The sequence below is a fragment of the Thamnophis sirtalis genome, unplaced genomic scaffold (assembly GCF_051295495.1).
Source record: "Thamnophis sirtalis isolate CommonGarterSnake01/CBP01778 unplaced genomic scaffold, rThaSir2_p1.2 scaffold_14, whole genome shotgun sequence".
NCBI classification, from domain to species: Eukaryota; Metazoa; Chordata; class Lepidosauria; order Squamata; family Natricidae; genus Thamnophis; species Thamnophis sirtalis.
In genome coordinates, this window is record NW_028261394.1 from 1,103,147 (window position 1) to 1,131,145 (window position 27,999).

At 49.9% G+C, this 27,999-nt stretch overlaps 2 protein-coding genes across 4 annotated transcripts in view; one reads left to right on the top strand and one right to left on the bottom strand.

Moving 5' to 3' along the window:
* Positions 1–27,999, bottom strand: part of SLC5A10 (solute carrier family 5 member 10) — a 54,541-nt gene that overhangs the window by 14,225 nt on the left and 12,317 nt on the right. Inside the window, exons 8-10 of the mRNA XM_087701766.1 lie at positions 27,764–27,969; positions 25,774–25,909; positions 121–228 (exon numbers count right to left, since the gene is read on the bottom strand). Of these exons, the coding sequence (XP_087557892.1) occupies positions 121–228; positions 25,774–25,909; positions 27,764–27,969 (450 nt within the window). The remainder of the gene's footprint in view (positions 1–120; positions 229–25,773; positions 25,910–27,763; positions 27,970–27,999) is intronic.
* SACK1G (scaffolding CK1 anchoring protein G) lies at positions 2,355–27,996 on the top strand. 3 transcript variants are annotated; one of them, XM_087701751.1, is made up of 5 exons: positions 2,355–3,464; positions 16,177–16,344; positions 20,298–20,422; positions 21,475–23,011; positions 27,277–27,996. In XM_087701751.1, exons 1-5 carry the CDS (start codon positions 2,982–2,984, stop codon positions 27,688–27,690), a joined length of 2,727 nt encoding a protein of 908 aa, XP_087557877.1. In that variant the 5' UTR covers positions 2,355–2,981; the 3' UTR covers positions 27,691–27,996. The 3 variants fall into 3 exon arrangements, with proteins under 3 accessions (XP_087557877.1, XP_087557878.1, XP_087557879.1); XM_087701752.1 differs by having other exon boundaries at positions 21,475–22,935; positions 27,277–27,671; XM_087701753.1 differs by lacking the exon at positions 2,355–3,464 and adding an exon at positions 13,719–14,752.

Consider the following 27,999-nt stretch of genomic DNA (forward strand, 5'->3'; position numbering starts at 1 on the left):
GGTGGAAAGGGGAGGTGTTCAATACAACCAACTAAATTTGGGGAGGAGAGGAAGAAGAAGAAGACGAGGAAGGCCACCTGCGGTGTGAAGCCGCCTCATTCAAAGCAAGTCTCCACCTACCGCTGGGCATGAGTTCCATCACCAACTTGGGATAGGCGATGTTGGCACATCCAACTTCTGTCCCACAGACTTGAGTGCATTCTTCCGGATCAACACAGCCAACAGCATCTGAAATCAACACAAACACGAAGGACCCTCAACTTACTGGGTCTCCAGCCACGGGCTGCCCACCCCCTTGGGAAAAACCCAACTGCTCCCAAGACCCAGAGGCCAAAATCGATGGCATTGGAACCATGATACCTTTCTGGTATTTTGCCCCGTCATATTATACCGTGACCCGTCAAAACCGCGTTCCACAAAAGCGCGGTCGACGAAATCGCGTATGTGACGTCATCACAACACGACGAAAAAGATCGAAAAATTGAAATAAAAATTAAATTACAGCAAGCCGATTCACATAAAGGTAAGGGTTAGGCTAAGGGTTAGGGTTAGGGTTAGAGCGTTAGCGTTACGTTTAGCGTTAAGGGTTAGGTTAAGGGTTAGGTTTAGGGTTAGGTTTAGGGTTAGGTTTGGGGGGGTTAGGGTAAGGTTTTCGCTTTATTTTTACATTTTTCGATCTTTTTCGTCGCACTGTGATGACGTCACATATGCGCTTTCGTCGTCCGCGATTTTGTCGTCCGCGGTTTTGTGGTGGAACCATATTATACAATCTTTCCCGATACATGTAATTTATTTCCTTTTCTTTCTTGTTACGGCTGTTTTCTTATGTAAGGCACCCGTGGGTGTCCGTGGGAGCAGAGTGTTTTTTGTTTTAAGCCTAGGTCCATGAATAAATAAATAAACAAACTACATCTTGGCTTCATTAGATCTGCGGAGTGGCCACGGGACCTGATGAAGTGAGACATAATTCTCCAAGGCTTTTCATGAAATTATTTAGCCTGAAAATGAGGAGCTCCCAGACTCCGCCTGATAATTAACTAGCCCAAGTCATAATAATAATAATGGGGACTCATTAGGGATTATTATATTAGACATTCAAGGCGAGAACAGCAACTTCCGCAGGAGCCCAACAATACCGCCATGGGTATCACACCAAAAATACCTTCCCCAGCCTCCTGCAGGCATTGCATGAAGGGCCACAGACACACAGACACACAACACCACACAACCAGAAGGTCTCTGAGCACCAGCCGAGGGTCAGGACCCATCGGGAGCAATGCACTGGCCCTCCTGCCCTAGACAGAGAAGGTGGGTGCGGGGGTGCCTGCAAAAGAAAGGAAGGGGAGACAGAAAATATGGTCCCAGTTTTCCTAGAGAAACTGCAACCCAAATCCCATTATTGTTGTTGTTGTGGGTTGCAGAGTCAGCCAGATGTTTGGGCCCTTCTGCCCACCTAATGGAGGCCTTCCCAAGGACTGGCAACAGACATATGTTGTTGCTGAATAACGTCCAAGGTCCCCTGGAAAGAAGAAAAAGCTGCCTTTTGCAATTGGGCAGAGGGTGATTTTGTTATTGCTGTCCTCACCACTTCATCAGCTGCCCATTCCAGCCCCTTCAATTAAAACAATTAAACGCACAAACCAAATGAAACAACACAACCCGACTGAAGGGGGGGGGGAGAGAACAACCCCCGTTCAAATGTGAACGGCAGACTTGGAAGCGATCTGGGGGTGTTTTTTTGGGGGGGGGAGGAATCCCGGGAGAGAGGATGCCACGCGTGTCTCGGGGGATGCTGCTCCATTGGGGGGGGGGGTTGGAAAAGGCGGGGTTCCTCAGTCCCACGAGACAGCGAACTTTCCTAGGAGCGCACCCGTGTCTGAAGAGGGCAGTGCCAACGTGAGAAAGGCATTCCAGGGGGCTGCGACTCTTCCCCTCCAGCTCCCCGCGCCGCCTGTTTGCAAAGAAGGGAGGGAAACTTTGCCCGTGTTTGGAGAAGGCGCCGGCTGCCTTTTTGCCCTCCGGAGGCCAAAGTCTGACCAGCTGGCCGGCCAGCAGCCTCTGCCCCTCACGGCCCCCAGCCTGGCCTGACGTGGAAGAGCGGAGCTCCGACTGGGGCGGTGAGTCAGTTTCCTGCCTCCCCTCCGGAGCCCGCCGGAGAGCTCCGCGTGGGACAGGCAGGAACAGGGACGGGCGGGAGGCGGGCGGGGCCACCTGGGACTGCAGGTGAAGTCAGGAGGAGGAGGAGGAGGAGGAGGAGGAGCGCCTTCCTCAGCCGGCTCTCTCCTCCTCCTCCCCTCCCTTCTCCACCTCCTCTCCTCCCGCTGACTTCATTCCCGGCAGACGCCGCTGCAGTTTCCACGCGGCGAGATCCGGCATCTCAGCAGCGCGCCTGGCCAGGCAGCCCAGCTGGCAGAGGAGATCGGTCGCTCGGGAGGACGAGGAGAGCCCCTGGAACGTCCAGGGGGACTGGAGGGCATCGGGCGACGGCCGCCCAGGAGGGGAGCGGCAGGAGACGAAGCCCCGTCCGGCACTTCAGACTGAATTCCTCCACCTTTCGTCACCCGGCGCCTCTGGGCATCTGGAAAGTGGAGAGTGGCGCGGAGGAGAGGGGATTGCCGAAAAGCTTCTGACGGAGGAGGAAGATCGGCCCAGATAGTCCTCATTCGCGGAGGGTGAGAGGCCTCCGGGGCCGTTGACAAGAGTTCTGGGAGAGGAAGTCCTGGAGACCCATTTGGAGACTCCTGGAGACTTTGGGTTCCACAAGATGAGATGAGGAACCAGGCGAGGAGGAACTGGAGGCCAGAAGCATCCGAAACTTTGTGGAGGACTTCTCAAGAGCCTTTGGAGGAGTTGAAGGACTCCATTCGTTGCTGCTAACTCTTCAACTCAGGGATACCAACCACTACCTTATTTCTTTGCCCATCTGAGCTCCTGTTTATTCTTGGTGGAGCTGAGGCTCCTCCCGGTTTCTGAGTCGAACCATGGCTTTCTCCCAGGTTCAGTGTCTGGACAACAGCCACGTCAACTGGAGATCCAGCGAGTCCAAGCCCGAATTCTTCTACAGCGAGGAGCAGAGGTTGGCCTTAGAAGCCCTGGTAGCCAAAGGGCCGGAGGCCTTCTACGAAGTTCTCAAGAAGGAGAACATCCGAGACTTCCTCTCCGAGCTGGAGCTCAGGAAAGTCCTGGAGACCTTGGAAACATACGACCCTGGTGCGGAGCATCCCCTCAAGGACAGGAGTGGCTGTGTGGACAGTGGCAGCCAGACCGATGACGAAGGCCCGGGGCCTTCTTTGGAATACTGGCCGGAAAGATCTGACCGATCCATCCCGCAACTGGACCTTGGCTGGCCGGACGCCATTGCTTACCGTGGGGTGACCCGGGCATCCGTCTACATGCAGCCCCCCATTGACTGCCAGCCCCACATCAAAGAGGTCGTGCGCAAGATGATCTTCCAGGCTCAGAAGGTGAGGAGTGGGGGGGGTGTAGATGTCCCCTGGACCAACCTCAACATCTCAGGTGCTTCCTGGAAGGTCTACCTGGAGGATGAGCCACCATAGAGCTGAGCTCATCCTGGGCTTTTCTTATGGCCGCTCTCTGACTTGGTGGCATATTGGAAGATGGGAGAAGAGGTGGGACGGGATGAGTGACAGGCTGAAGAGCTAATGGTTAGAAGCCAGCATCCATGATGCTGGAAAGACTGGGGAGATAGAATGGGGTGGAAGGAAGAGGCCCCCCATTCCCAGAAATCGTCTGTCTCCCGAGAACACGAATCAAAACGGAGCCAAAATCTCAGTTTTTCATTTTTTAGAAACCCAGCTACTCGCCTTCTGTAATCCCAAGTAGCTTAATCGTGGGGAAAGGTCCTCTGCAGATGCTCAAGAGCACTCTTGTTCTTATGGACTCCTTGAACGGAATGTGGGTTCCATATTTGCTGAAAGGCGATCTTTTACGTTTCCCTTTGTGTCCGCATCTCCCCGGGCGAAACACTGCCCAAAACCAGCCTTATTTCTTTCGCTTGGAAAAAGAAATGGGGCAGGAAGGGAATTGGATCTGGGCCTCCAAGAATTTCATACGATGCACAGCTGGGAAAAGGCCACGTGGTTCAAAGGCCCCAGGCAACTTTCAGTCTCAGTGTTCCCATCTGTAAAATGGGAGTAACTGTGACCTAGATTTCTCCGGCTGTTGCAAGAAAGAGATAAAAGGGCTACTTATTAAAAATTCAAGCCCAAATTATAAACAACGACCTCAATCAAAAGTAACTGCAAATGTACTCTCTCTTGATTAACATATTTCAAAACCTCCGGTCCAGCCCTGGACATACCTTTCCCTCCTCCTCCTCCTAATTCACTTTCAACTCAGATTAATTAAAATCGGGAGCGTGTGATCCAGGTCCAGATTCATCTTTAATCTTTAGCGGCTTCGGTTGGCGTTTAGCAATCAAGCATCCGCAGCTGGCGCAAAGGCGATGGCCGTTGCAAAAGACGAAGCTGCCATCCCAGAATAAATACATAAATTTATTTACTTTTACCACATTGGGTTGGGAAACGAAACCTGTCAACGGGCAAATAAAGGTGTTTTTCCGGCGTGTTCCTGCTGGCGGATTCCCACACATTTATATCCCTCTTGAGCTGTAGCTATCAAAGGATAGTTTGTAGAGGGGAAGGGAGCCAAAAAGCAATTTTTTTAAAAAAAACCTTCAGCTACCTGTCATCGAGCCATAATGAGAAATTAAATGTATTATGAGGAATGAAATATAATGCCTGTAATTATATTTGAAAGGCGTCGAGACTCTTGCCAGTCCATTGCATTCCAAGTTGGTGAGAAGTTGGGCTTGTGGGGAAGATTAGAGACCCCAGCATGCATGGAAGGGGGTCCGTGGATCAAAAGAGTCGAGATGGCAGCTACAAACAGGCCATCAAGACCCTTCCCCCCTTTTGATGTGGGCTGTGCGTAAAAAGGGACGGAGGTTTGTGGTTGTGTGGCTGCCATTTCGAGTCCTTTGCAGAAAGGAGCATGGACACCCTTGGGAGAACATGAGATTTGGGTGGCCCTTGACTGCCACCTGCCAGGAAAGTTGCCCGTGGCAACGTCTTACCAAAAAGCACGCCATGAAACTTGGATTATTGACCAAAGCCTTGGTGGGCATTGGAGATCAATTTCAACGGGCCTCTCTGGCTAAGATATCAGTTAGGGAGCGTCTTTTGCTGTCATCTATCCTATCATGTGAATGGAAACGCACATCCACAGATTGATGACAATTATGTTACACTCCATTGCAAAACCAAGAATGGTCTTGAAGGGAAAAATTTGAAATATTCTGAATAGATGCAGTCCAGGGGAAAACACTCTATAGCAGTGTTTCTCAACCTTGGCAACTTGAAGATGTCTGGACTTCAACTCTCAGAATTCCCCAGCCAGCATTCGCTGGCTGGGGAATTCTGGGAGTTGAAGTCCAGTCATCTTCAAGTTGCCAAGGTTGAGAAACACTGCTCTATAAGTAACAAGAATAACTGAACACAAGATGAGAGAGAGTGAAGGAAATCACTGGGACATCAACAATCCAAGAATAATTATTGACGGTGAGCCTCTGCTTAGGACAAAATCTTTGTTTCCGTGGCTTAATAACAAGTCTATTCATGAAAATATTAATAGCAAGTCTTCACATGAAAATGACTTAATATAATTCTAGAAGCATAACTGATTTCATTGCTTATTATGAACGATGGAGAAAATTAGTAGCTTGAAGAATGATGAGACGTTCTAAATGTGGAGCTAATTTTTTAATATAGTATCAAAGTGGCCGTTTCAAAATATCGGAAGAATACAGGCGTTTTACAAGAAGCAAGAATGAAAACTTCAGTGAAACTTTATGGTGGGCAGGTGTTGTTCAGATTCTTGTTCTTTAGTTTTTCTTTGCTGAGAAACATACAGGTCTATGAGAAAGTAAGTTTAAATAAACACAATAAACCTTGTGTTTATTAATTTAGAGAAAGCATTTGATAAAGTTGAATAGGCTTGGCGTGTGGAATGTTTTCCGCAAACATGGAAAGAAAGGTTGGTTGCTAAGGGTGAAAAAAAAATGGCATAGAATGGAGGTTTGAGAATTAATGGATGTTTTGTGAATGGGTCAGCTGAAAGCAGGACTTCACACAAGATTGTTTACTGCATTTCTGGATAAACATGTCAGGATAACCTTTGGTGACAGAGACATGTTTTGTTTTGATGATGTGGACACATCTGTATTTTATATGCAAATGATGCCATGTTGTTGCCATCTTGTTGTCAACTGAAAATTAATGTAGCCAAGATCATGGAAGTTGCATCCAAGGGGGGAAACAGAGTGCGTGACTGGAAGTTTAGGCGTAAATGGTGAAAAAACTAGAGCGAATCGACTTGGAAATCTGGGTTCACAAGTTACTTTAAGCCAGGATTGTCTAATTGATTGGTTGCATGGACCAGGCTGGCCTGACTCTTGGTGAGTAAGTGCAGCTAAATTCACACATTCGGGCTAAGTTTATCTCCAGAAATCAACAAGCCCGTGATTGCTTCACACTGGATCTCAGGCACTGAGTTTTTGTTGAGCTGATCCATCGGGACTCCACCAAAAACTCTCTTGGACAAGCTTGGGCTTGTGAAACCCTTCTAGCCATAACATCAAAGTGTCCTTAGGAGATTAAGCTTCTCTTTCGAGCTGCCTTGGCTTAACCCAGGATTGGTTAGGCACCAAGAATCTGCTTTATTTGCGGTAGCAAAAGCGACCATCGTGCGTTTCTAGGAAGCCTCCGGAAAATGGCCAAACTTCCACTTTTTTCAACATAAAATGAAAATAGTTCTCAGTATTCAAAGCTTTCCTAGGGGATTCTGGTGCCTTTTGTCCCCAGGTGTTTCTCGTAGGGGAGAGTCAGAAAATGTGGTGTCAGGTCTTGGATGGAAACGTGACTCTTGTAGCTGGGAGATTCTGCCTTCACGTCTCCTGAAAGGTCAGATGCAGCTCCAGGTTCTGCCTACTTCAAAGGAGATCTCCTTGTGGTCCAAAAGCCCACCCCCCAGGTTCAAATGTGCTTTTTGAGCATCAATGGAGCCTTCGGTGTAGAAATGTTCAAAATCTCTAGAGAGATTGGCAGCTGTTGACCGCTTGGCTGTTGCCCGAACACATCAGTGAGACCTTAGGAAGGAGGACAGGTGTGAATGGCTTCAGTTGGGTGATTCCCCCAAATTTCAGCAACCCTCAGAGCTGCGTCAACATGATCTGTTAGGTTTTGTACTTTTCAGATGAACTTGGCTAGATTGCACCCACTAAGGAGCGACAGCAGGAGGCCAGGAAACTAGAGTTGGAAAGTGAGACAGGCAGTATATAAATTTAATAAATCATTAAATTCTCAACATTCAAAAGTAGTTTCTCATATTGTCTGGGACAATTCCACCTGTCTCTTTTCGGGCCACTGAATCACAGACAAGACCCCCTTTAGGGCAGGTCAAATTCCACGTCATTTCTGTGTCACATTTTCTCACAACATTTAATTTTCAAGATCTGTTGCTAACAGCTGTCATTGGCAAATCGTAGGGTGGCAGCCTGGATTGGGAAGTCGAAAAAGTCCTGCAAAAATCCAGAAAGAAACTTCCGGTGGCATTGTTTATGAAACCATTGGTCGAATTGGGGAGGGGGAGGATTTTGCTTTTTAAGGGGCTCCTTCAGGGCAGCTGAGTGCTGATGAGATCCTCTCTGTTTGTTACACGTTTCTTTGGGGTTCATTTCTTCATCCTTCTCTGAACGGCAGTTTTCGAACGTTGCTCCAGATCTCCAGATGGATATTTTGGAGACCACGGTTTCATCTTCTTCTTTTTTTGCAAATCTCACACATGAGAACTCTCTCTCTCGCCAAACAAGAGGCTCCAATTTGTCCTCTTCCATTCCTGCACCCTTGCAAACCAGTTGCACTCTCTTCCACAAATACGACTTTGCCTCCTGAGCAGTCCAGTGTGATCTAATGAACCTCAGTCATAATCGCACTTTGGAAAAAAAAAAAGGGAAAAGGTTTTCTTGGAAGCAATCAAGGAAAAAGGCAGATCAAAGGTCTTTCTGGCATCGTCATCCTTCTTTCTCAAACCCGCACGTGCGACACAGTAGCCCCCAACAATGACAACGGGGCAGCCCTGCTTTTCATGACAATTATTTTGGTTAAGAGCGTGGGAAAAACAGCTTCGTCTTGGCTGGCTCCTCAACGCATCCTCCAGATTCAAGACAAGCTGATTTCAGAAGCAACGGAGGCCACCTTATCCCGTCTTCAGAGACCATAAACAGGCTGGGAGGAATCTAACTCTCTCACTGCTTCCTAATCCACTCAAAAATGCAGACCAGCCGCATAGTCTGAATAACTGCAGCAGCTCAGTGAAAATCCAGCCATGGGGATCTCTAGTTCACAGCAGGCCAGTGCCAACTGGGGGTCTCTGGGGGGGAGAGTGGCTGGTTTTAGGGTAGACAAAACGAGGCAAAGAGAAGGAGCCCAAAGGAGGAAAAAAAATCCCTTTGCGAAGCTGGAGGAGTGCTTGGGAAAGTTGGCTTCTTACTCCTGCATTTGGCAACCAGAGAACAGAATTCAGCTTGACTCTGGACAAAGAGCAGGATTTCTTTTGGCAGATCAGCTGGTGGGGAGGGGAGAGGGGGAGAAAACCATTAATGGGCTGTTTGAGTGGTGATGCTGAGTGATATTCCTGAAATGTTTCCTTGGGTGGGTTCGTGAAGCGTTCAACAGCATCCTGTCTGGAAGCCGTTTATATAAATAGTATTACAGAGGAATCAATCAAACTCTGCATGGTGTTACTCTACAGCAGTGTTTCTCAACCGTGGCAACTTGAAGATGTCCGGACTTCAACTCCCAGAATTCCCCAGCCAGCGAATGCTGGCTGGGGAATTCTGGGAGTTGAAGTCCGGACATCTTCGGGTTGCCAAGGTTGAGAAACACTGTCCTAACCACTGCTGGGGAATTCTGGGAGTTGAAGTCCAGACATCTTCAAGTGGCCAAGGTTGAGAAACACTGCTCTACAGAGAGAAAACTGCTCTCAGTTTCGACTTGGAGACATGGAGACAGAAACCCTGGTTAAGGAAACCACAAGCCAGGATATCCTGGTTTCTTTTGGATTAACGAATCGTCCACGGAATCTTTAGCAGAAATCCAGTTTTGGTCTGGGAAAAGGATACCCGGCTCTCTCTCGTTCCCTTTTTTGGAAAATCCTGAAAACTTTTTAAGTAAAAAAAAAAACAAACCACTTTGCAGGGATTTTGGTCTCGTTGTCTCCGTTTTAATCGATAATTTAACCGGATAATCTCTTCGCTCGGCTGCCTGGAAAGCTGCATCAGAAGAAAAGTCTTCTTGCCTTCTGCTGTTGGTACATAGAACGTAGAATCCAGAGGCTGAAGGGACCTCGGAGGTCTTCTAGTCCAACCCCCTACTCAAGGTAGGAGATCTCTATCCCGCTCGAATGGCCGCCCAGTCTATTAAAGTGTGTCTTTAGGCCCTCAGATTAGCTGCTGATGCTAGTTACCTAGCAGGGGCAGGTAAACGGCTGAATTGACCGGGCTCTGCCTATTTTCCCTGGTAGCCAAAGCAGTAAAAATAATTATTGACTCACAGAGGAAGGGAACAAAGACTGAAAGGCTGCAAGCGAGGAACAGCTGAGGCCTCCAGGCTGTTTATCCAGCAAGGATTACTCAGTCTGACCTCCGGATTAACCCCCGTTGCTAACAGCAAAGCCCCTGGCCCCAGATTCCTTCAGCAAATCCCCCCCCCCATCCACATGCACACCTTTTCACGCCTCTGCCAGAGCCCCGGGGCTTCCCCAGGGAGAGGCCGTCTACCTGCATATACAATGTCAAGTTTGCAGGGTTAGATGACTTGATCTCAGAGGGTCTGGTCAGCCAAGGCAGAGAATTGGACGCACAGGAGGATAAGGGTTTATAAGGCAGATTTCCCCCCCGCTCCCCAAATTTCCAAGGATGGTTGTGTTGATGGGACCTTCGAGGGCAGTTTTGTCAGTCTTTGCAACTTTTAAGATGCCTGGACTTCAACTCCCAGAATCCCCCAGCCAGCAAACTGAAGGCACAGGAAATCCCTGCGGTGGTGTGCAAACTATATGAATCTAAGAGGCTCCCTCATCACTTTGCTGCTTTCAATCCTGGGGAATTTTTTTCCTACGGCAAAACGAAGCCGGTGGAGCTGCACCGAACAGCAGCTGCACAATTCCTGGCCCACCGCCTTCCCGCCAGTCTGGAATCAACCCCTTCCGAAGAGCCTCCTCTCTTGCAAGAAGGCAAAATGCGGCATAGAAACCATCATCGGCAACCAGAGGAACCGTAAACAGGGATAGGAGCATGGGAGGAGGAATAGGCCGAAGAGGGAAGAGGTCGGATGCTGGGTAGAATACGGGATGGGTCATTCCTATTCAGAGCCACTGAACTGATGGGTGGTATGGGACTGACAGCCGGCCAGAAGATGGACAGACAGAAGGATGTGGAGAAGCAGGGTTTTTAGCAGCGAGAGAGAAGAGGACGGTCCCGTCTGTTTGCAAGGATGCTTCGGTGGTTCCCTAGCTAGCCAGGGGCCCTCGGCGAGCCCTCACCCGAAACTAACCATGTTCCTCCAGCTGCTAAGGTAGAGACAAAGCACCTGAGAACTTCTCAAGAACCTTTCCCTGTGCAGAAACGGAGCTTTCGAGAAACGCTCTCTTGCCCAAGCAATCCCTCTAAGGAAAATGGGACAACAGATTTACCCGTTGGGAAAGCAATAAATACATAAATAAACCGGGATCTTTTTCCGGCAAGCAGAAGCTGCTTCAGGAGGAAACTTGGGGCCCAAGAGACACTCAGCGTTTGTTCTCCAAAGAGCTTCGAAAACAGGTGACGTGTGCCTGGCCCGAGATGAAAGCGGGAGGCAGCAACATCTGCGGGCGCCTGGAGGGAGATTTTGCCCTTAATTATGCCAACAAATCTCATCCAACTTCCTCAGTTTTGGGTCCCAGATTTGGGAAGCCGGGTGAGATTTCCAGTCGGCTCTGGGCGCCAGTGGGGTTCGCAGGGGGAAGGGAAAAAATACTTTGCGAGGGGAATCCGAGGGGCCAAAAGTCACCACCAAGCTACACACCAACATGGATATGGTCACAAAAAGTCCATCCACACTTACACGCATCATGTATGTGCCACAGGTCCAGAGCCAAGGTGGTGCAGTGGTTAAATGCAGCACTGCAGGCTACTGCTAGATCAGCAGTTCAGCGGTTCTAATCTCACCGGCTCAGGGTTGACTCAGCCTTCCATCCTTCCGAGGTGGGTAAAATGAGGACCCAGATTGTTGGGGGCAATATGCTGACTCTCTGTAAACCGCTTAGAGAGGCCTGAAAGGCCTATGAAGCGGTATATAAGTCTACTGCTATTGCTATTGCTATTGCTATTTTCTGTGTGGTGGAAAGTCCACATGGAACTTCAGTCCCACCATCTTGGGGCCAGCCTCTGCAGACCCCCAGCCCATGAAATAGTCTCCCCTGCAAATTGTTTCCCTGCTTCTCCCCTCCTGCTCTTCCCATCGCACCTGGGGACTGAGCCAAACCAGTCACAGTTACACAGTCGTCGCTCGGATTATTTGCCCGGCGATATAAGTGCCCTGCGTGGCACATGGGGAGTATCTGTGAGACACTCAAGGCGCTGGCTGATCTTGACACGACGGAGCGGGATGATTAAGCGTGATTAAAAGGCGGCGTCTTGAGACAGAGAACTAATTGCTCCTTGTGACAAGGGAGGCTTAAATAGGCCACAGGAGAGGCAGCCGTTCGGTCATGAGATGGCATTTAGCAGCTTGGCTTGGTGGTGTAGCAAGCCACTCAGCCTCCCAGGCGTGCCTCGGTTGCCCAATCTGCCGAAAGCAGGTTAGATGGCTGTGTCCTGACCTCCCATGGAGAGGTAGGCCCTGTTCAATCACGATCGCCTCGCCCAGAGAGACATCTTCCAAACCCTGGAATGAAGGCGCAGCTGATCAAAAGCATCCGATGGTTGAGAAAAGGCGGCTGAGACAGCCTGTTCAAAGCGGAGCCCCTTCCCACCAAAGCAGCTGGCACCACAGCCAGATCCTGGTGCATCTCGATTGCAACAGATCCACAAGGGAGCATGTAGGGAAAGGATGGCCTCATGAAGGTCTCGTGATTTGGGAGTTCGGCATGGCGATGGTCTATCTCAGTGTTTCTCAACCTTGGCAACTTGAAGATGTCTGGACTTCAACTCCCAGAATTCCCCAGCCAGCAAATGCTGGCTGGGGAATTCTGGGAGTTGGAGTCCAGACATCTTCAAGTAGCCAAGGTTGAGAAACACTGGTCTATCTCAACCACTTCTAGAGGCCCCTTGGGCACCTGTGGTCCATCTGGTGTGTCTGTGGGGGGGGGCAGGAGGAGACACGCTAGAGATCTGGACTGCTTTGCCCCTGAAGGACTTCCTGGTTCTTGGGTCAAGATAAGTAGGTAGGACCTCTTTTTTCAAGGACCACAATGGGCACCCCCCCCCAAGTATGACACGCGAGAGTCACAGACTCTGCCATCATTCCTGGATGGCGATTTTTCCAAGGGCCTCCTGCAAGACCACCATTGGAAACTGGGGAAAAAAGACCCTCTCCCCAAAAGGCAACTTTTGACTCTTCCAGAGAGTTGAGATTTTTGCAACATGTACTGTCAGAGAACGTGTCCCCACACTGCAACCTCACAGCTTATCTCAGGACTCAAACACAGACCCAAGTATCTTCTGCTGGGTTTTTCATGTATGTGTGTGTGAGAGAGAGAGGGAGAGAGAGAATTCCTAGCACAAACAGCTCTGAACTTAAATCAGCTCCTGTAATGTTTTTCTCATGTTTTCCTTCTTTCAACCAAGAACGGGGAGCTCCAGAGCAACAGAGCAGAGCCACTCCGAACACCTTCGCTCAAAACTGGGGGTCCTGCCTCTTCCTAGAGACCCCCCCCCAACCTCATTTCGGGTTCTCCCAGGTGTCCAAAACCTTATTCTGCCCCTGCGGTTTCCCCCAATCCACTTGACCAGACCAATCGAAGTCAAAATCGTGCAGACTCAGCTGGATTCAATCTGGGATCGCTTGAGGGTGTTCCTCAAATCCAGCCTGTTTGGCTGGTTCGTGTTTGTTGTATTGTGAGGATCCAGAATCCTGGGACTGTGAAAACAGCAACACGTCCTTTGTTTATTTTTGAAAAAGGAGGTTTGGCTACCGAGATCCCTGATTTTTTCCCTTTCGGCAAGAAAAGTCCCTTAAAAGTCTTTGGCCAGAAGAACCAGGAACCACCTACATTTAAAATTTTGGGTGTTTTTCTGTTGCTGTTATTCAGTGGTTCCCAAACTTGGCAACTTTAAGACTTGAGGACTTCAACTCCCAGAATTCTCCAGCCAGCAGAGCTTGGGAGTTGAAGTCCACAAGTCTTAAAGTTGCCAAGTTTGGGAACCACTGCTGTTATTGTTCGATTGTCTATGTGTCCCTGTTCGATTGTTTTGTTTTGAACCGTGTGAGCAGCCGATAGTTGTGTATGTAAAATGTGTGGCTGCACAAACTGAATGAATGACCTTTGCTTGTAAATAAATCCCACGAGGGAGAGAGGCATGAATGCCTTACAGAAATGTTTTCCAGTCTTGCAATTTTAAGATGTGTGCATTTCAATTCTGGGGAGTTGAAGTCCACACATCTTAAAAGTTGCCAAAATTGAGAAATACCGCCTTACATCCAACGATGCAATTCTCACAATTAGGATGCTGGCAAGGTTTGGAGGACCGGGGTGCAAAAACTCACAGAAAAAGTGGGTGTCTTTCCCTTAATTTATGTGGGACACAATTCCTGGGAAAATGAAAAGGCTTGTCTTGAACCCACACATTCCTAGAGGCAAAAAAAAAACCCCTTCTTCCCACATTTTCTCAGAGTCTCTACAAAGGAAAGCGGAGCAAGTCAGCCCCAGCTCCCTTCTCGCTTCACCTCGTCTGTTCCCGATCGTGTTTTCAATTCTCTCTCTTTTAATTTTGCCGCCTGCCTCGGTTTCCCTTTGCTGACCCGGTGACTTTCCTGCTCTTGAATTGAATCTCTCGGGGCCGAGAGCCGACTCTCGTAAGAGCTACGTTACTCAGTCAGATCATGCCAGAAATATGATCCCCTCTTTTCTCTTACAAGATGTAAACACGTCTCGGCTCCTTTCACAGCAGCTAAGGCTGCATCAGAGGTCGACTCCGTTTCTCCCACGAAATGCGTAGAAGAAAAGTGTTTTTTTCCAGCCTCTTGTTTTGAGAAAGTGGCCCACCCACACAGTTGGGACCCAGATGGAAAAGAGGTTCCTTTTGGAAAGAAAGCAAGAGAGGGGTTTGTTTTCCCAGTGCAACGTGGAACCAGGCCAGCTGAAAACACCTTTATGCTTACAGCAAGCCTCGATCAGCCAAAGCAGAGGTTTTTAAGGAATTGGGACTCTTCGCTTCTCTTTGGAAGTTGAAAACGCCCCAAGCTCAGCCTCTGAAGAGGGGGGAAAAGCGAAGTTTGCCCTGCCTATGGAGAGTCATCCAAGTCCAGGTTGTCCCCAAAGAGGCTTTTTCAAAAGGCAGCTGGACTTCCTTTCTTTTCTTGAAGGTGTTTCGCTTTTCCTGCAAGAAGCTTTTTTTGGGACAAAGTCTGTGATGTGATGTGCATTGAGTACCTGATAGCCAGGAGGGCTCCTGGCGGAAAGACGGTCTGCGTTGAGGGTCTGTCATGGGAAAATGGGTTTTGTTCTGTGCCCCAAATGTTGGAATGTGGTCCCCATCCAAGCGATTAGCAAATGCCACCGGCTCAGAGAGGGAGGGTGGATTTCCCGTGACCCGTCAAAAGCGCGTTCCACAAAAGCGCGGTCAACGAAATCGCGTATGTGACGTCATCACAACACGACGAAAAAGATCGAAAAATTGAAATAAAAATTAAATTACAGCAAGCCGATTCACATAAAGGTAAGGGTTAGGTTAAGGGTTAGGGTTAGGGTTAGAGCGTTAGTGTTACATTTAGCGTTAGGTTAAGGGTTAGCGTTAGGTTTTTCGTTACGTTAAGGGTTAGGTTTAGGTTTAGGGTTAGGTTAAGGGTTAGGTTTAGGGTTAGGTTTGGGGGGGTTAGGGGAAGGTTTTAGCTTTATTTTTACATTTTTCGATCTTTTTCGATCTTTTTCGTCGCGCTGTGATAACGTCACATACGCGCTTTCGTCGACCACGATTTTGTCGTCCGCGGTTTTGTGGTAGAACCGGATTTCCTGGGGCCACCCATGGAGTCCTGGGCTCTTGAATATTTGGGGTGAAATGGAGAACTGCTGTGTGTGTGTGTTGATTCAAGGAGAACATCCGAGGAGCTTTACGGGGTGCAATCAAGGAGCAACCATTTGCTCTACTCCAGCACGCAAGTCTCTCCCTCTACGTGGTTCCCTCCTGTAAAGGCCGGTGGGATGAGAACCAGTGACTTCCAGGCCAGGCAAAATCGTTAGGGAAACCTTGAACCAAAATCTCCCAACCGGGAAGAGAACAGCCCAATTTCTGTAGACTTGAAAGGGGAGGAAGACAAGATCTAGGATTTGAACCCCCAAGTGGGCATGGAGAAAGAGCTTAATTGCTACGTTTGGCGCGAGGCAGATCTTCTATGCAGATAGCAGCTTCTGTCTTAATTGCAATCGAGCCATTAAGTCAGCCGTGCTGAGTCTTTGAGCTTCTGGTGTAAGCCAGTTCTTGACCTGGGGGCGATGGAGCTGGAGAGTCAAGATTTATTGCCATGCAATAGCAATAGCAATAGCAGTTAGACTTATATACCGCTTCATAGGGCTTTCAGCCCTCTCTAAGCGGTTTACAGAGTCAGCATATCGCCCTCACAGTCTGGGTCCTCATTTCACCCACCTCGGAAGGATGGAAGGCTGAGTCAACCTTGAGCTGGTGAGATTAGAACCGCCGAACTGCAGATAACAGTCAGCTGAAGTGGCCTGCAGTACTGCACCCTAACCACTGCGCCACCTCGGCTCGGCTTAGTGTGAATCAGGCACCTCCAGAAATGCTGGGGTTACCGTTCCCAGAACCCCCCAGCCAACTAAGAGGTAAGGCCACATCTGGAAATACGTTTCGCTCCCGTGGGCTGACGTCTCCTTTCTCCCTCTCGGCAGGTGGTCGCGGTGGTGATGGACATGTTCACGGACGTTGACATCTTCAAGGACCTCCTGGACGCAGGCTTCAAGCGGAAAGTGGCCATCTACATCATCATAGACGAATCCAACCTGAGATATTTCCTCCAGATGTGCGAGCGAGCCCAGATGCACGCCGGCCACCTGAAGGTAAACCAGCCCGCGAGTCTAGCAAATGGTCCCGTTGAAACGTTGCCCCCCCAAAAAAGGGGAGAGATAAAAGACCCTCGGGGTGCTTTTGTAGTCTGGGAGGATGTCTTCATCGGCCAATTCAGGGGATAATTACTTTCCCCGTTTTGCAATAATTGCAACTTTCCCAAATTCCTTTAAGCCTTGGCTCCGGAGACGGCGGTGCTTGCCAGCCAATCCCATCCATGCTGGAGCACCGAGAGCTTGCGAGAAGAGTCTCCATGGCACCAGTTGGCCACGATATGGATCTCTTAGCAGCACATTCCTTCTCTCTGCCTGCTTTCTCCCCGTCGTCCTTTCAGCAGCCCTGAGAGGGGAAGGCAGCAGATCTTCACCACGATTCCACTTTCTCAGTTAACCAAGACCCCGCCCAGGGACGGCGGACCTTGTCGGCACCGCCTGCCCAAACTGGAACAACATGTGGGTGCCAGAGCACCAGAAACCCAACTACCAGCTGGCACTTGGACACGCCTTTCCTTTGGCCATTTTGGGGGGCATTTTCAGGCTGTTTTCCAGCACTCCAGTGGCCATGAACAGTAGCTGGTCACAGTGAGCGTGCCCACAGAGAGGGCCTCCACATGCCACCTCTGGCACACATGCCAGAGGTTCTCCATCACAGCCGTAGCCCTCACTAATGGAAAGGTAGATTCAAGAGTCTTGATTAATGCCTAGAAAGCTTCCCCCCTCCCCCCCCGAATCAAGCCAACCTCCGACTGCCGAGGACATTGTGGGCAAGTTTCTACACTCTTCTTGGCCGTAGCTTCAGAAGCGACTTTGCCAGAACCTCCTTCTTGGATAGGAGGAGAGCGACTGGCCCCCTCAGTTGGCTTCATGCCTAAGGCAGGACTGGAACTCAAGGTCTCTCAGCTTCTATCCGAACAGAACAGAACAACAGAGTCGGAAGGGACCTTGGAGGTCTTCTAGTCCAGCCCCTTGCTCAAGGCAGGAGACCCTCTACCGTTTCAGACAAACGGTTGTCCAGTCCCTTCTCAAAAAGCCCCCAAGTTGTGGAGCAGCCACAACTTCTGGTGGCAATCTGTTCCACTGGTTAATGGCCCTCACAGTTTTCTAACTCGTGTAGGCCAAAATGGGTGAAGGGGGCGCCCAGATGCATTTCCCATTTCCCAAGAACCAATTGTAGAGCTCCTTGTTCCCAATGGCCAACAAAGCTGCATCTTGCAGGGGATGACAAAAAGTTATAAAAACCGAGAGAGGGAAAGAAACAGGAAACCTCTTGCATTAAACATATCTTGGGACAAAGAAAGACTTTTACACCTTGGTTGGTTGTTTCAAACGGTGGAGCCACCAAACACACATCCTAAGATTCGTCAGATTTGCAAACGAAGCACACGGGGGAAAGAGGGGCGGAGCTAAGGCCACGGGTGAGTTTTGAGTGGTGGTGGGTTTCCAAAATGCTACGTCAGAAAGCGGCTGGGGATGGGACCAGGTTTGTCACACAGTCTTCCCCTCGGAGCGTTCTTGGTGGTCCTGAAGCACGGCTGAAAAGATACGGGGCAGAGCCGATGGGTTCACTCTGTGCCCTTTGCCCTCTTGCTAGACACACACACACACACACACACACACACACACACACACACACACATTCCAGGGGCCAAAGATGAGATACCTCCCTTGGTCTCGTTTTTCGAACCATGGAGCTGCACTTTACCCATCGGGCGGTTGTAAACAAAAGCCACCTTTGCCTTGCATCGCCCTGGAGGGCGGCCTCATCCTGCTCGGCTGTTTTCTTTTCTTTGAAAACTCGGTTCCATGCGGCTCCACCTTCAGCACATAATGCTGACAAAAGGCTGTGGAAGGGAGCTCGCATCTGTTTACCTTTTTCAAAGCTCATAAGCTGCTCCCAATCAAAGCCAGCTAAGTTGCTTCAAAGATCTGGAGATGTTTGCTCCCGTGGGCTCCGGGGGGGGGGAAGCTGGATTCTCTAACTTTCTCAACCTCAGGGACTTTTAAGATTTGGGGACTTTAACTCCCAGATTTCTGGGAATTGAAGTCCACACGGTCCCACCTCCGAGATCCTAAAATTCCACGATTCCCTTTGGGGGGACAACAGTTCCGTTCCCATCAACCTTGGTGTCCATCTGAGGACACCCGAGCTTCGGCACCATCACGCCTGGCAAGAGTCGGCACGCAGGTGCGAGGGGTCAGCCCCAAGGCACCCTGGGAAATGCCTCCAGCACATGTTTGCCCAGTGACTCAGGCTTTGGCTCGAGCTGTGATTCTGCTCCTCTTCCCTGCCAACCCTCCGCCTTGGCTGTTTGCTCCCCGGTTTCTTTTTTGTTCTGCTCCGGCTCGGCTCAATCAACAAATTGCTCTCACTTAAGACAGCTGCCCCAACTGCATTTTTCCCCCCTTCCTTGTTGTCAGTTGGGGCTGCTGGTTTTCAATGGACTGTGCTGGCTTTTCTTCCGTGGAAAATAAATACCTCATCACGTCATTCATTCACTTCGGAACAAAACAAGGCGTTCAGCCTTAAAATGCTGGCGGGGCAAGGAAAGGCCTGAAGAATGAAAAAAAAATATGTTTTTTGGAACGAGAGCAATTAGGAGTTAATGGTCTCCACCTTCTTCCTGGAGATTTCCCCTCGGAGGCTCTTCCCTTTGACCCAAACGTTTAACGAAGTTCTCGAGAACTTTTAAAGCAGCACCCTCTTCCAGATGGGCCACTTGTTGACTTTTTGCCAACCCATCGCCTTTCTTGAGTTCAGAACATCCGAAATGTGAGCCTAGTCATAGCAAAGGCAATAAAGACGGGGAAATCCAGCTTTTTATTAACTTTCCTAAGAACTCTGTACGTGGCCTTTGACTAATCCCTCACATCCTCTTCAAGCTTCGGGGCTGCTCCTTAAAACCTGCCCATCATTGGCACGCATTGACTTTTTCTACAAAAGAACTTTTATATTCCTTCCTTCAACTTCCCTCTTTCTCTTTTCTTCTCCCTTTCAGTTCAGTTCAGTTTATTACATTTATATGCCGCCCTTTCCCCCCGAAGGGGACTCAGGGCGGCTCACAACTCAACCAGGGAAGGGGGATACAGACAAAAAGTAATTTAAAAAACAAAGCATCACAATGCATAATTTAAAAACACACAACAGTCATACCATTCGAGACGGGGGCAACAGCTCTTTAGCCCCAGGCCTGTCGGAACAGCCAGGTTTTAAGGGCCTTGCGGAAGGCCTGGAGGGTGAACAGCCATAACACAGGCTGCCCGTTATGGTTGTTTTAAGTCGTGATGGTCATAAAGAGGTTCATCACATAACCAACCCAACTTTTGCCAACTTGTTTTTTCCCACAGTAGTTGTTCGGCAAACGTGGCAGCCGGTTTGCAAATGAGGTGATTTTTGCCAAAACAAAAACAAATTTCAGTTTCCAGCAGGCACATCCTAAGCACCTCAGCCACACAGGTGCATCCATGGGTGGAATAAAGCGAATTAGGTTTAGCTCAGCACTTTCTCAATACGGGGAGGCTCCATTACGGGCAGCACCCAAAACACATGTCGGCATGTTGCAATGCTGCACTTTTCTGGTTTTCACGCACCACAACTTCCCACTTCCCGCTTTCGCCCCGGCCCCTCCCTTCACCAGCAAGGGAGGTTTGCAAAACAGGCATCGCACAGCCCAAATTATTTGGGCTTTGCAAAGATGCTTCGGTAATCAACTTGGCTGCCTCTTCCATCCGCAGCAAGCCGGTATTGTGCTGAATAAGTCAGACTCGGACGGCCTACCTGGAATGGCCACGCCACACCTTCTCCTGGCCCCACCCTCCGCCCATCCGGGTTTGAAGCCACAACTCTGTCTCCCAGGTGCCCCAAATGAAAAGAAATGTCCGTTAAGTGCCGATAGCCAGTTTTTACCTGCCGTTTAACCCGGCTAATTTCTGCCCTTCTGTGTCTGCAGCATCTCCGCATCGGCACAATTGGGGGCACGGAGTTTTTCACCCGCTCCGCCATGACGTTCAAGGGAGCCTTGGCTCAGAAGTTCATGTTTGTGGATGGGGACAAAGCCGTGTGTGGCTCTTACAGGTAGGTGGAGAACCTGGAGAAGGCCCTGATTTGGGGATCCAGCTGCCTTGGCTTTGTGGGTGGGAAGGAGGCCCCCGGGCAACCAAGGGAAGGAGGGAGGATGAGGAGGGAAAGGAAAGAAGGGCAAAGCGGAGGAAGTGAGGGAGGGAGGGGAGATAAGAGTAGGAGAGAGGGGAAGAAGGAGGAGAAGAGAGGAGGAGTGGGGGAAAGAGAGGGGGAGAGGCAAAGAGGAAGGAGAGAAGGAAAGGAGAAGGGAGAAAAGGGAGGTTGAGAAGATGGAAGGAGCAGGATTATTGCAAAACAAGAGGGAGGCGCAGGGGGTGGCAAGAAAGTGACCCCAACTCTGTTTATTATATTTGTAAGAAGATAAGCGATAAATGTGAATAGCATTTACATGAATGTCTATGTGTGGATGTCTATGAAAGGAAAAAATATAAAACTGTATACCTGGAAGGAGGCTATTGGCGTAAAAGACCCCCTGTGGGAGACCCTGCAGCCAAAGGGAGGCTTCCTCTCTCATGGGACAGGACAGGCAGAAAACGGGGTGGGGGGCCCCACAACCAAAGCTTCCATACTTAGTTTCTTCTCTTGATCCATAACCAAGATGAACAAGCAACAGCTATCTAGATTTTGTGCAGAAAACAGGTCTAGGAGTGCATGGAACACAAAACATTTGGCTGTAAAAATTCACTCTTGCATGGTTTGCCGTAGTGCTTCTCACTAGGTTTAAGCGGTGTGGACTTCGACTCCCAGAATCCCCCAGGCTGGAGAGTCCACACCTCTTGAACCTGTTGAGGAGCCCCATTGGGGCAGGTCCGAACAGGGCTTCTCCTTAGCCCACCTTCCTTCTAAGCCTTTTCTCATGACTCAGCCTTCCATCCTTCCGAGGTGGGTAAAAATGAGGACCCGGATTGTTGTTGGGGGCGATATGCTGACTCTGTAAACCGCTTAGAGAGGGCTGAAAGCCCTATGAAGCGGTATATAAGTCTAACTGCTATTGCTATTGCTATTCTCTGAGGCCCCCAACGTAACCCTCCCGCATTGCCTTCCAGCTTCACCTGGTCAGCCGCCCGGACCGACCGGAACGTCATTTCCGTCCTTTCGGGCCAGGTGGTCGAGGCCTTCGACAAGCAGTTCCAGGAGCTGTACCTGATGTCCCGGAGCGTCAGCCTCAAGTCCATCCCCATGGGGGAAGAACCGGAAGCCGAGCCGGTCATCCTGCCTTCTGTTGTCTCCCTGACCCCAACCAACTCCGTGGTGAAGAAAATGATCAATCCGAAATATGCTCTGGTCAAGGCCAAAAGCACCGAGCAGGCGGTCAGCAGCAAAGCCAGCAGTGAGAAGGCCCTGGCTGAACAGCGTCCAGAAGCCCAAGGCAAGGTCATCCCCGAGGACCGCGTGTCCGAGAGGCCCAGCAACCTCGTGGAGAAGGTGCCGACCATCCACCCGGGTCTCCTCAACCTGGAGAAGGCCAACATGTTCGAGTACCTGCCCACTTGGGTGGAGCCCGATCCGGAACCCGGAAGCGAAGTTCTGGGCTACATCAACATCATCGACCCCAAGGTGAAGAACATCCAGCTTTCTCAGATCAACCGCATCAAGGTGTGCGATGTCTCCAAGGCCAACGCCCAACACAGGTTGCTCCTCAAGCAGCAAAAGGCCCTCGAGGCCAAGAACAGAGCTGCCCAGGAAGGGGCAACAGAGAAAGCGCCCCAGACTTCTCCCCCACCCCTGCTGGGATCTGCCCCTTCTCCAGCCCACGACCAGCTGCCTCCTTCCAATCCCTTGGCCACCAGCCCCATGGAGAAGCCTCCCAGGCACCTGGTCAACGGGGAGACGATTGCCACTCTGGCCAACAACAAGCACTTGAAGCAAATGCTGGACCCCCAAGGAGAAGGCGGAAGCGCGGCTGCCCCAGTGCCCAAGCCGAGGAGGGCCCACGCAAAGGACCCCGTCTCCAAGAAAGCAGGACCCGCAGAGGAGAGAACGGGGAGGCCGGAAGGCCCCGTGGTACACCAGCCGGGGACCACCCCTGCACACCCATCCGCCAAAGAAGGGACCCCACAGGTTGCCCACGCAGGGAACCACCTCAAGGTGAGCACGGAAACGGCTGGGACGGAGGAAGGAAACGTCTTCCCCATGAACGGGGTGCAGAGTGGTGAGGGGGAGGCGGAAGAGGACGAGGAGGAAGACTACGAGACCCCCGGGGACCACGGAAGCCTCTCCGGCAGCTCCCCTGCCCATAGCTGCGACCTCTCCAACGCGTCCTCCGTCCACTCTGACAAACACGGGGGGGCGGCCCCGATGTGCCCGCTGCGGAGGACCAACTCCGACTTCCTTCTCAACGGAGAGGGGCCCGGCCTTCACCACTTGCCACGGAAACTGAGTGAGCCCTACGTCAGCCGGGGAACCTTTGTAAGCCCCCTGGGGAGCCCCCCACCAAGGCTTACTCCGCCTCTGGAGGAAGCCGCTCAAAGGAGGAGGCGGAAAAGTGACAGCTTGGAGGAGACGAGGTGCGTTTGGGAAAGGGGCCACCCCCTGCATGCTTTACCTGCTGGCTACATTACCTGTACGAGCGAGGCTCCACAGGTAGGCATCTCTGTGGGAGCGTTCTACCCTTAGCATGTGGGCTCAGCTCTAGCAGGGCTCCCTAGCAGGAAACGTGGCTGTCCTCTTAACACAGAACGTGGGTGGTGAGGACTGTCCCAGCCGTCCCTGGGGAGAAGGGCCACTTCCAAGGGTGCTCCTTGTGGGAACCTTCCTCGGAGAGGTGGGCTGGGAGACCAGGACGACCCTTGAGCGGTGCTGCCCAGAAACACACTTGTACTAAATAGCTGCAAAGACGGAGAGAAGATAGGAATCCTGTCTCCTTGAGCATCATATCTTCTCAATAGGCCACCAAACATGGCGTCAGCCCAACTCTTCCCTTCTGCCCAGGGTTCCCAGAGCCAATGAGGTCTCCAATGCTGGAGGTCAAATATAGGCCTTAAGATCAGTGGCCACAAAGAGCTTCATCCTCTTTGTCTCTTCTCCTGTCAAAGCCATCCAAGCTGGTGGCCTTCACCACCCTTTGGGCCAGCACTTCCAGAGTTTCCCGGTGAGGGCACCAGCTCTAGGAAATATCCCTCTAGATCAGATGCCAATAGCAATAACCAATCGATCACCCAACCCTTGGCCTTGGTCATGCCTTCCATCCCAACCCAACACCATCAGCTCATAAAAACGCTTTTTGCATCCACCAACATTTCATTGGGGTATTGAGAGGCTGGGTTGGAACCCCGAAGAAGATCCTTTGGCTGGGAATTATGGGAATGGAAACTCAGGCCAGACCCATCCAATGAGGCGGCGAAATAGAACAGTTGTAAAATAATGGTTGATATCGGGAGCTGTCCACGAGGGGGTGGCCGTCTATTATAGCCATTGGTCGCAAGTGGGAATCATCTGCAGTCGCTCTCCTCTCCCAGTAGGGAAGTTAGGAGGCAACTGGAAGCGGCAATTGTTCGTTTCTCTGAGAATGGCAATTAGCTCTGGCTGCTTAATCTCGTGGGCCCAGAGGCAATATGTCTTCCAGGCCCACATTTCTCTCCCATCTTGGATTGCGACACTTTCTCAAGTTGAGCGGCCTCTTCTCCCAGAACTGCTTCTGGTATAGCAGTTAGACTTATCTACCGCTTCACAGGGCTTTCAGCCCTCTCTAAGCGGTTTACAGAGTCAGCATATATTGCCCCCAACAACAATCCGGGTCCTCATTTTACCCACCTCGGAAGGATGGAAGGCTGAGTCAACCTTTGAGCTGGTGAGATTTGAACCGCCGAACTGCAGAACTGCAGTCAGCTGAAGTAGCCTGCAGTGCTGCATTTAACCACTGCGCCACCTCAGTATGGGATCAGAACACCCAGCTCCATAGTTTTAAGTCCCCACCCCCATTCCAAATTTATCAAGTCTTTCCCAAGAGCTCAACTCTTGAGAAGACCTTGATCTGAACCAAAGCCACCTGGGGAAGAGTCATCTAGAAGTCAACCTTTGTTCTCCCAAGGTGCTTCAAGCCCAGATTTAGGACCAAGGTTAAGTGGAGATGCCAGGCCTTGTCATGTCTGCCAAGGACCTCCAACCTGCCCAGGTCTTCCACCCAAAGCTTCAGGGTCCAAATACGTGGTAGCTGAAGACCACTGGAAGGAGAAAGTCTTCAGCAAAGGTTGCTATGGGGGTGTCTAAAGCCAACCACAGCCTTTGGGGCTCCCCAGGAGAACTTGTGACCAACAACCTCTGATTGGTGTTCCCCCCCCCATCAGGTTCACACAAGCCGTGTTCTGATTGGTTCCGTTCACGGCTTGGCCTGAATTTATTTATGAATTCATTAGGTCATTAGTGTTTACATCCTTGCCGCAATCATGCGCCTCTTGGCGATGTAGAAATAATATATATATATACTCATGCATATAAAATACAGGAAGAATAAAAACAATGCCATCAAAAATTAAATTAAAATGGAGCAATACATAATTACATAAAACGCCGGTGCAGTTATCCAGCTAATTAAACGGAAGGGCTCCACTTTAACCTCTATCGTAGGGTTCCTTAGCCTCAGCTACTCAAAGTTAGGAGGCTCAGCTCCAAGAATTCCCCAGCCAGCAAATTAAAGAAGGAAAAAAACAAGGGAAAGGCAATAAAAGCAACACAACAGCATCAACAATTATACAAAAGGCCTCTCGTGCATAGATATAAGAAGCATGTTGTGCAAGGCTGCTGGTTATTATTATTATTATTATTATTATTATTATTATTATTATTATTATTATTATTATTATTATTCCAGCGTAGTCAACAAAGCACTGTTGACTAACAAGGCTTTTCCTAATACCGGACAGTCCTGAATTCTAATATTAGCAGGAGGAGAAGTGCAGTAACCTTGATGGGCATCAGACAAGCTATGGGTAGAAATTCCTCCCCTCACCACCCACACACGCTTCCTCAGATGCCTGGCAGGTTTCGTGCACAGCTCACCCTCCTGCCAATCAGGTTGCACCCTTGAGATGATTCCTGGAGGAAGGCATTCGTAACTGCGTTCAGGAAGTGAGCAAGTGAACCCATTCCAGGGAGAGCAGAGCAGGAACTGGGCCCCCAACGAGGCCAGTCAATTGCACTGGGGCACTGGAGAAGTTAAAGGCCCAGTTCTCCTGTCCCGGCCCAACTGCATTTGCCAAGCTGGGCACATGTGCCCACCTTGGAAGCTCTCTTGCAGCTACTTCCCTGGGCCAGGCTGGGTTCTGCTTGGTGCCCCAGTTATGAAGCCTTCAGGCCTCTTCAGTATGAAAAAAAAAAACCCCAGAAGGATTTTCCTGGCAACTTACCTGGGTAGAGAATTCGGCTAATCATGCCCGGCATAACAATAACAATCATTGGCAGCATTTTCAGGTAGCTGGCAAGGATGGAGGCGGCCTTGGCATGGTTGAGACTCCTGGCTGAGAGGGACCTCTGGACAATGACCTGGAAAGACAGAAGAGTGAATTCTCCCATAATTGAAAAATCCCCAGGTTGGCTAGGGAATTTCTTTCTTTCTCTTTCTGTGTGTGTCTCCTTCCCTCCATTCTCTCTCTCTCTCTCCTCTCCCTCCCTCCCTCATATACACACATCTATCTATCTATCTATCTATCTATCTATCTATCTATCTATCTATCTATCTATCTATCTATCTATCATCTATCTATCATCTATCTATCTATCTATCTATCTATCTATCTATCATCTATCTATCATCTATCTATCTATCTATCTATCTATCATCTATCTATCATCTATCTATCTATCATCTATCTATCTATCTATCATCTATCTATCATCTATCTATCTATCATCTATCTATCTATCTATCATCTATCTATCATCTATCTATCTATCATCTATCTATCTATCTAATTATCTCTATCTATCTATCTATCTATCTATCTATCATCTATCTATCTATCTATCTATCTATCTATCTATCTATCTATCTATCTATCTATCTATCATCTATCTATCTATCATCTATCTATCTATCTAATTATCTCTATCTATCTATCTATCTATCTATCTATCTATCTATCTATCTATCTATATCTATCTATTATCTATCTATCTATCTATCTATCTATCTATCTATCTATCTATCTATCTATCTATCTATCTATCTATCTATCTATCTATCTATCTATCTATCTGCAGTTCGGCTGTTCTAATCTCACCGGCTCAAGGTTGACTCAGCCTTCCATCCTTCCGAGGTGGGTGAAATGAGGACCCAGACTGTGGGGCGATATGCTGACTCTGTAAACTGCTTAGAGAGGGCTGAAAGCCCTATGAAGCGGTATATAAGTCTAACTGCTATTGCTATTGCTATATCTATCTATCTATCTATCTATCTATCTATCTATCTATCTATCTATCTATCTATCTATCTATCCATCCATCCATCCATCCATCCATCCATCCATCCATCTATCCATCCATCCATCCATCCATCTCTCTGCCTGCCTGCCTGCCTGCCAACCAACCATCTCTGTGTTTCTCAACTTTACAAGTTGGATGGACTTACCTCCCAGAATTCCCCCGCCAGGTATTTTGGCTGGGGAATTCTGGGAGTTGAAGTCCACCCATCTTAAAAGTTGCCAAACTGGAGGAAACACTGCTTTAAATGGAATCTAGAGTCTGCAAGTGAATCACAACAGCCGTTTCCAATACATTTATGGGAGCAGGAGTCTCTCTCAGCCCTTTGCAAAACTCAGCCACGCACTGGACACAATTGCATGCAGATGTTTCAAGCGTCTCCCCTATCAATGCTGATGCTTAACCGCTGCTGCCTTCTGCTCTCTCCACAGGGGCCCCACCTCTTCTGCTATGGATCCCGGGTGCAAGTGTCGACTGAGCGAGGCAAAAGCCGACCCCAACAGCGGAAAAGCTCCGAGGAGGACAAACGGCCACAAGACAGAACTGGGGCCAAGAAAGCCATCCCAAGCCCAGCCAACCCCTTGGCCTGGCAAAGGAAGAACTTCACCGCTGCTAAGAACGCCCAGCCCGTCCCCGTCCCCCACAGAGGTGGCACAAGCACCCCAAGAGCCACTGGTCAGCCCCTGACGCCACTCCCCGAAGGCCAGGGGTCAGCCAAAGAAACAAGGACTCCACTGGGCATCCCTCTGTCCAAACTCTCCCAGTCCAAGCACCTGAAGAGCAAGACCTCCCAGTGGGAGTCCAAACGGAAGCCCCCGGGGACCACCCACCCCAAGGACCAGTAAGGCCGCTGGAGGCAGCCGAAGGACCAATGGAATGGGGTGGAGGGGGGGGGGGGCTGGGCTGCTTTGCAATTACCTGGTCAGTGCACCAGTACCACGTGGCCAAGACCGTTAGACCCAGAGTCATGCCCGTCCAGGGCAAGTCTCCGCTGGTGGGATCCCGGAAGAGATGCATCGCGTCCCGCCTGGGCAGGTGGCAAGTCGTGTTGGGGACAATCTTTGATGGGACGGCAGCTAAGTAGGCTTCCTCCAGGTTGTGGTAGCCCCCAATCCGTTGGAAGGCTACCCAAAATAAAAATAGCAATAGCAGTT

Excerpts from the sequence above, each read along its gene's own strand:
- SACK1G (XM_087701751.1), top strand. The coding sequence starts at position 2,982 with ATGGCTTTCTCCCAGGTTCAGTGTCTGGACAACAGCCACGTCAACTGG. Across the intron at positions 16,345-20,297 it reads TGCACGCCGGCCACCTGAAG|CATCTCCGCATCGGCACAAT; the intron begins GTAAACCAGCCC and ends CTGTGTCTGCAG. Across the intron at positions 20,423-21,474 it reads GCCGTGTGTGGCTCTTACAG|CTTCACCTGGTCAGCCGCCC; the intron begins GTAGGTGGAGAA and ends ATTGCCTTCCAG.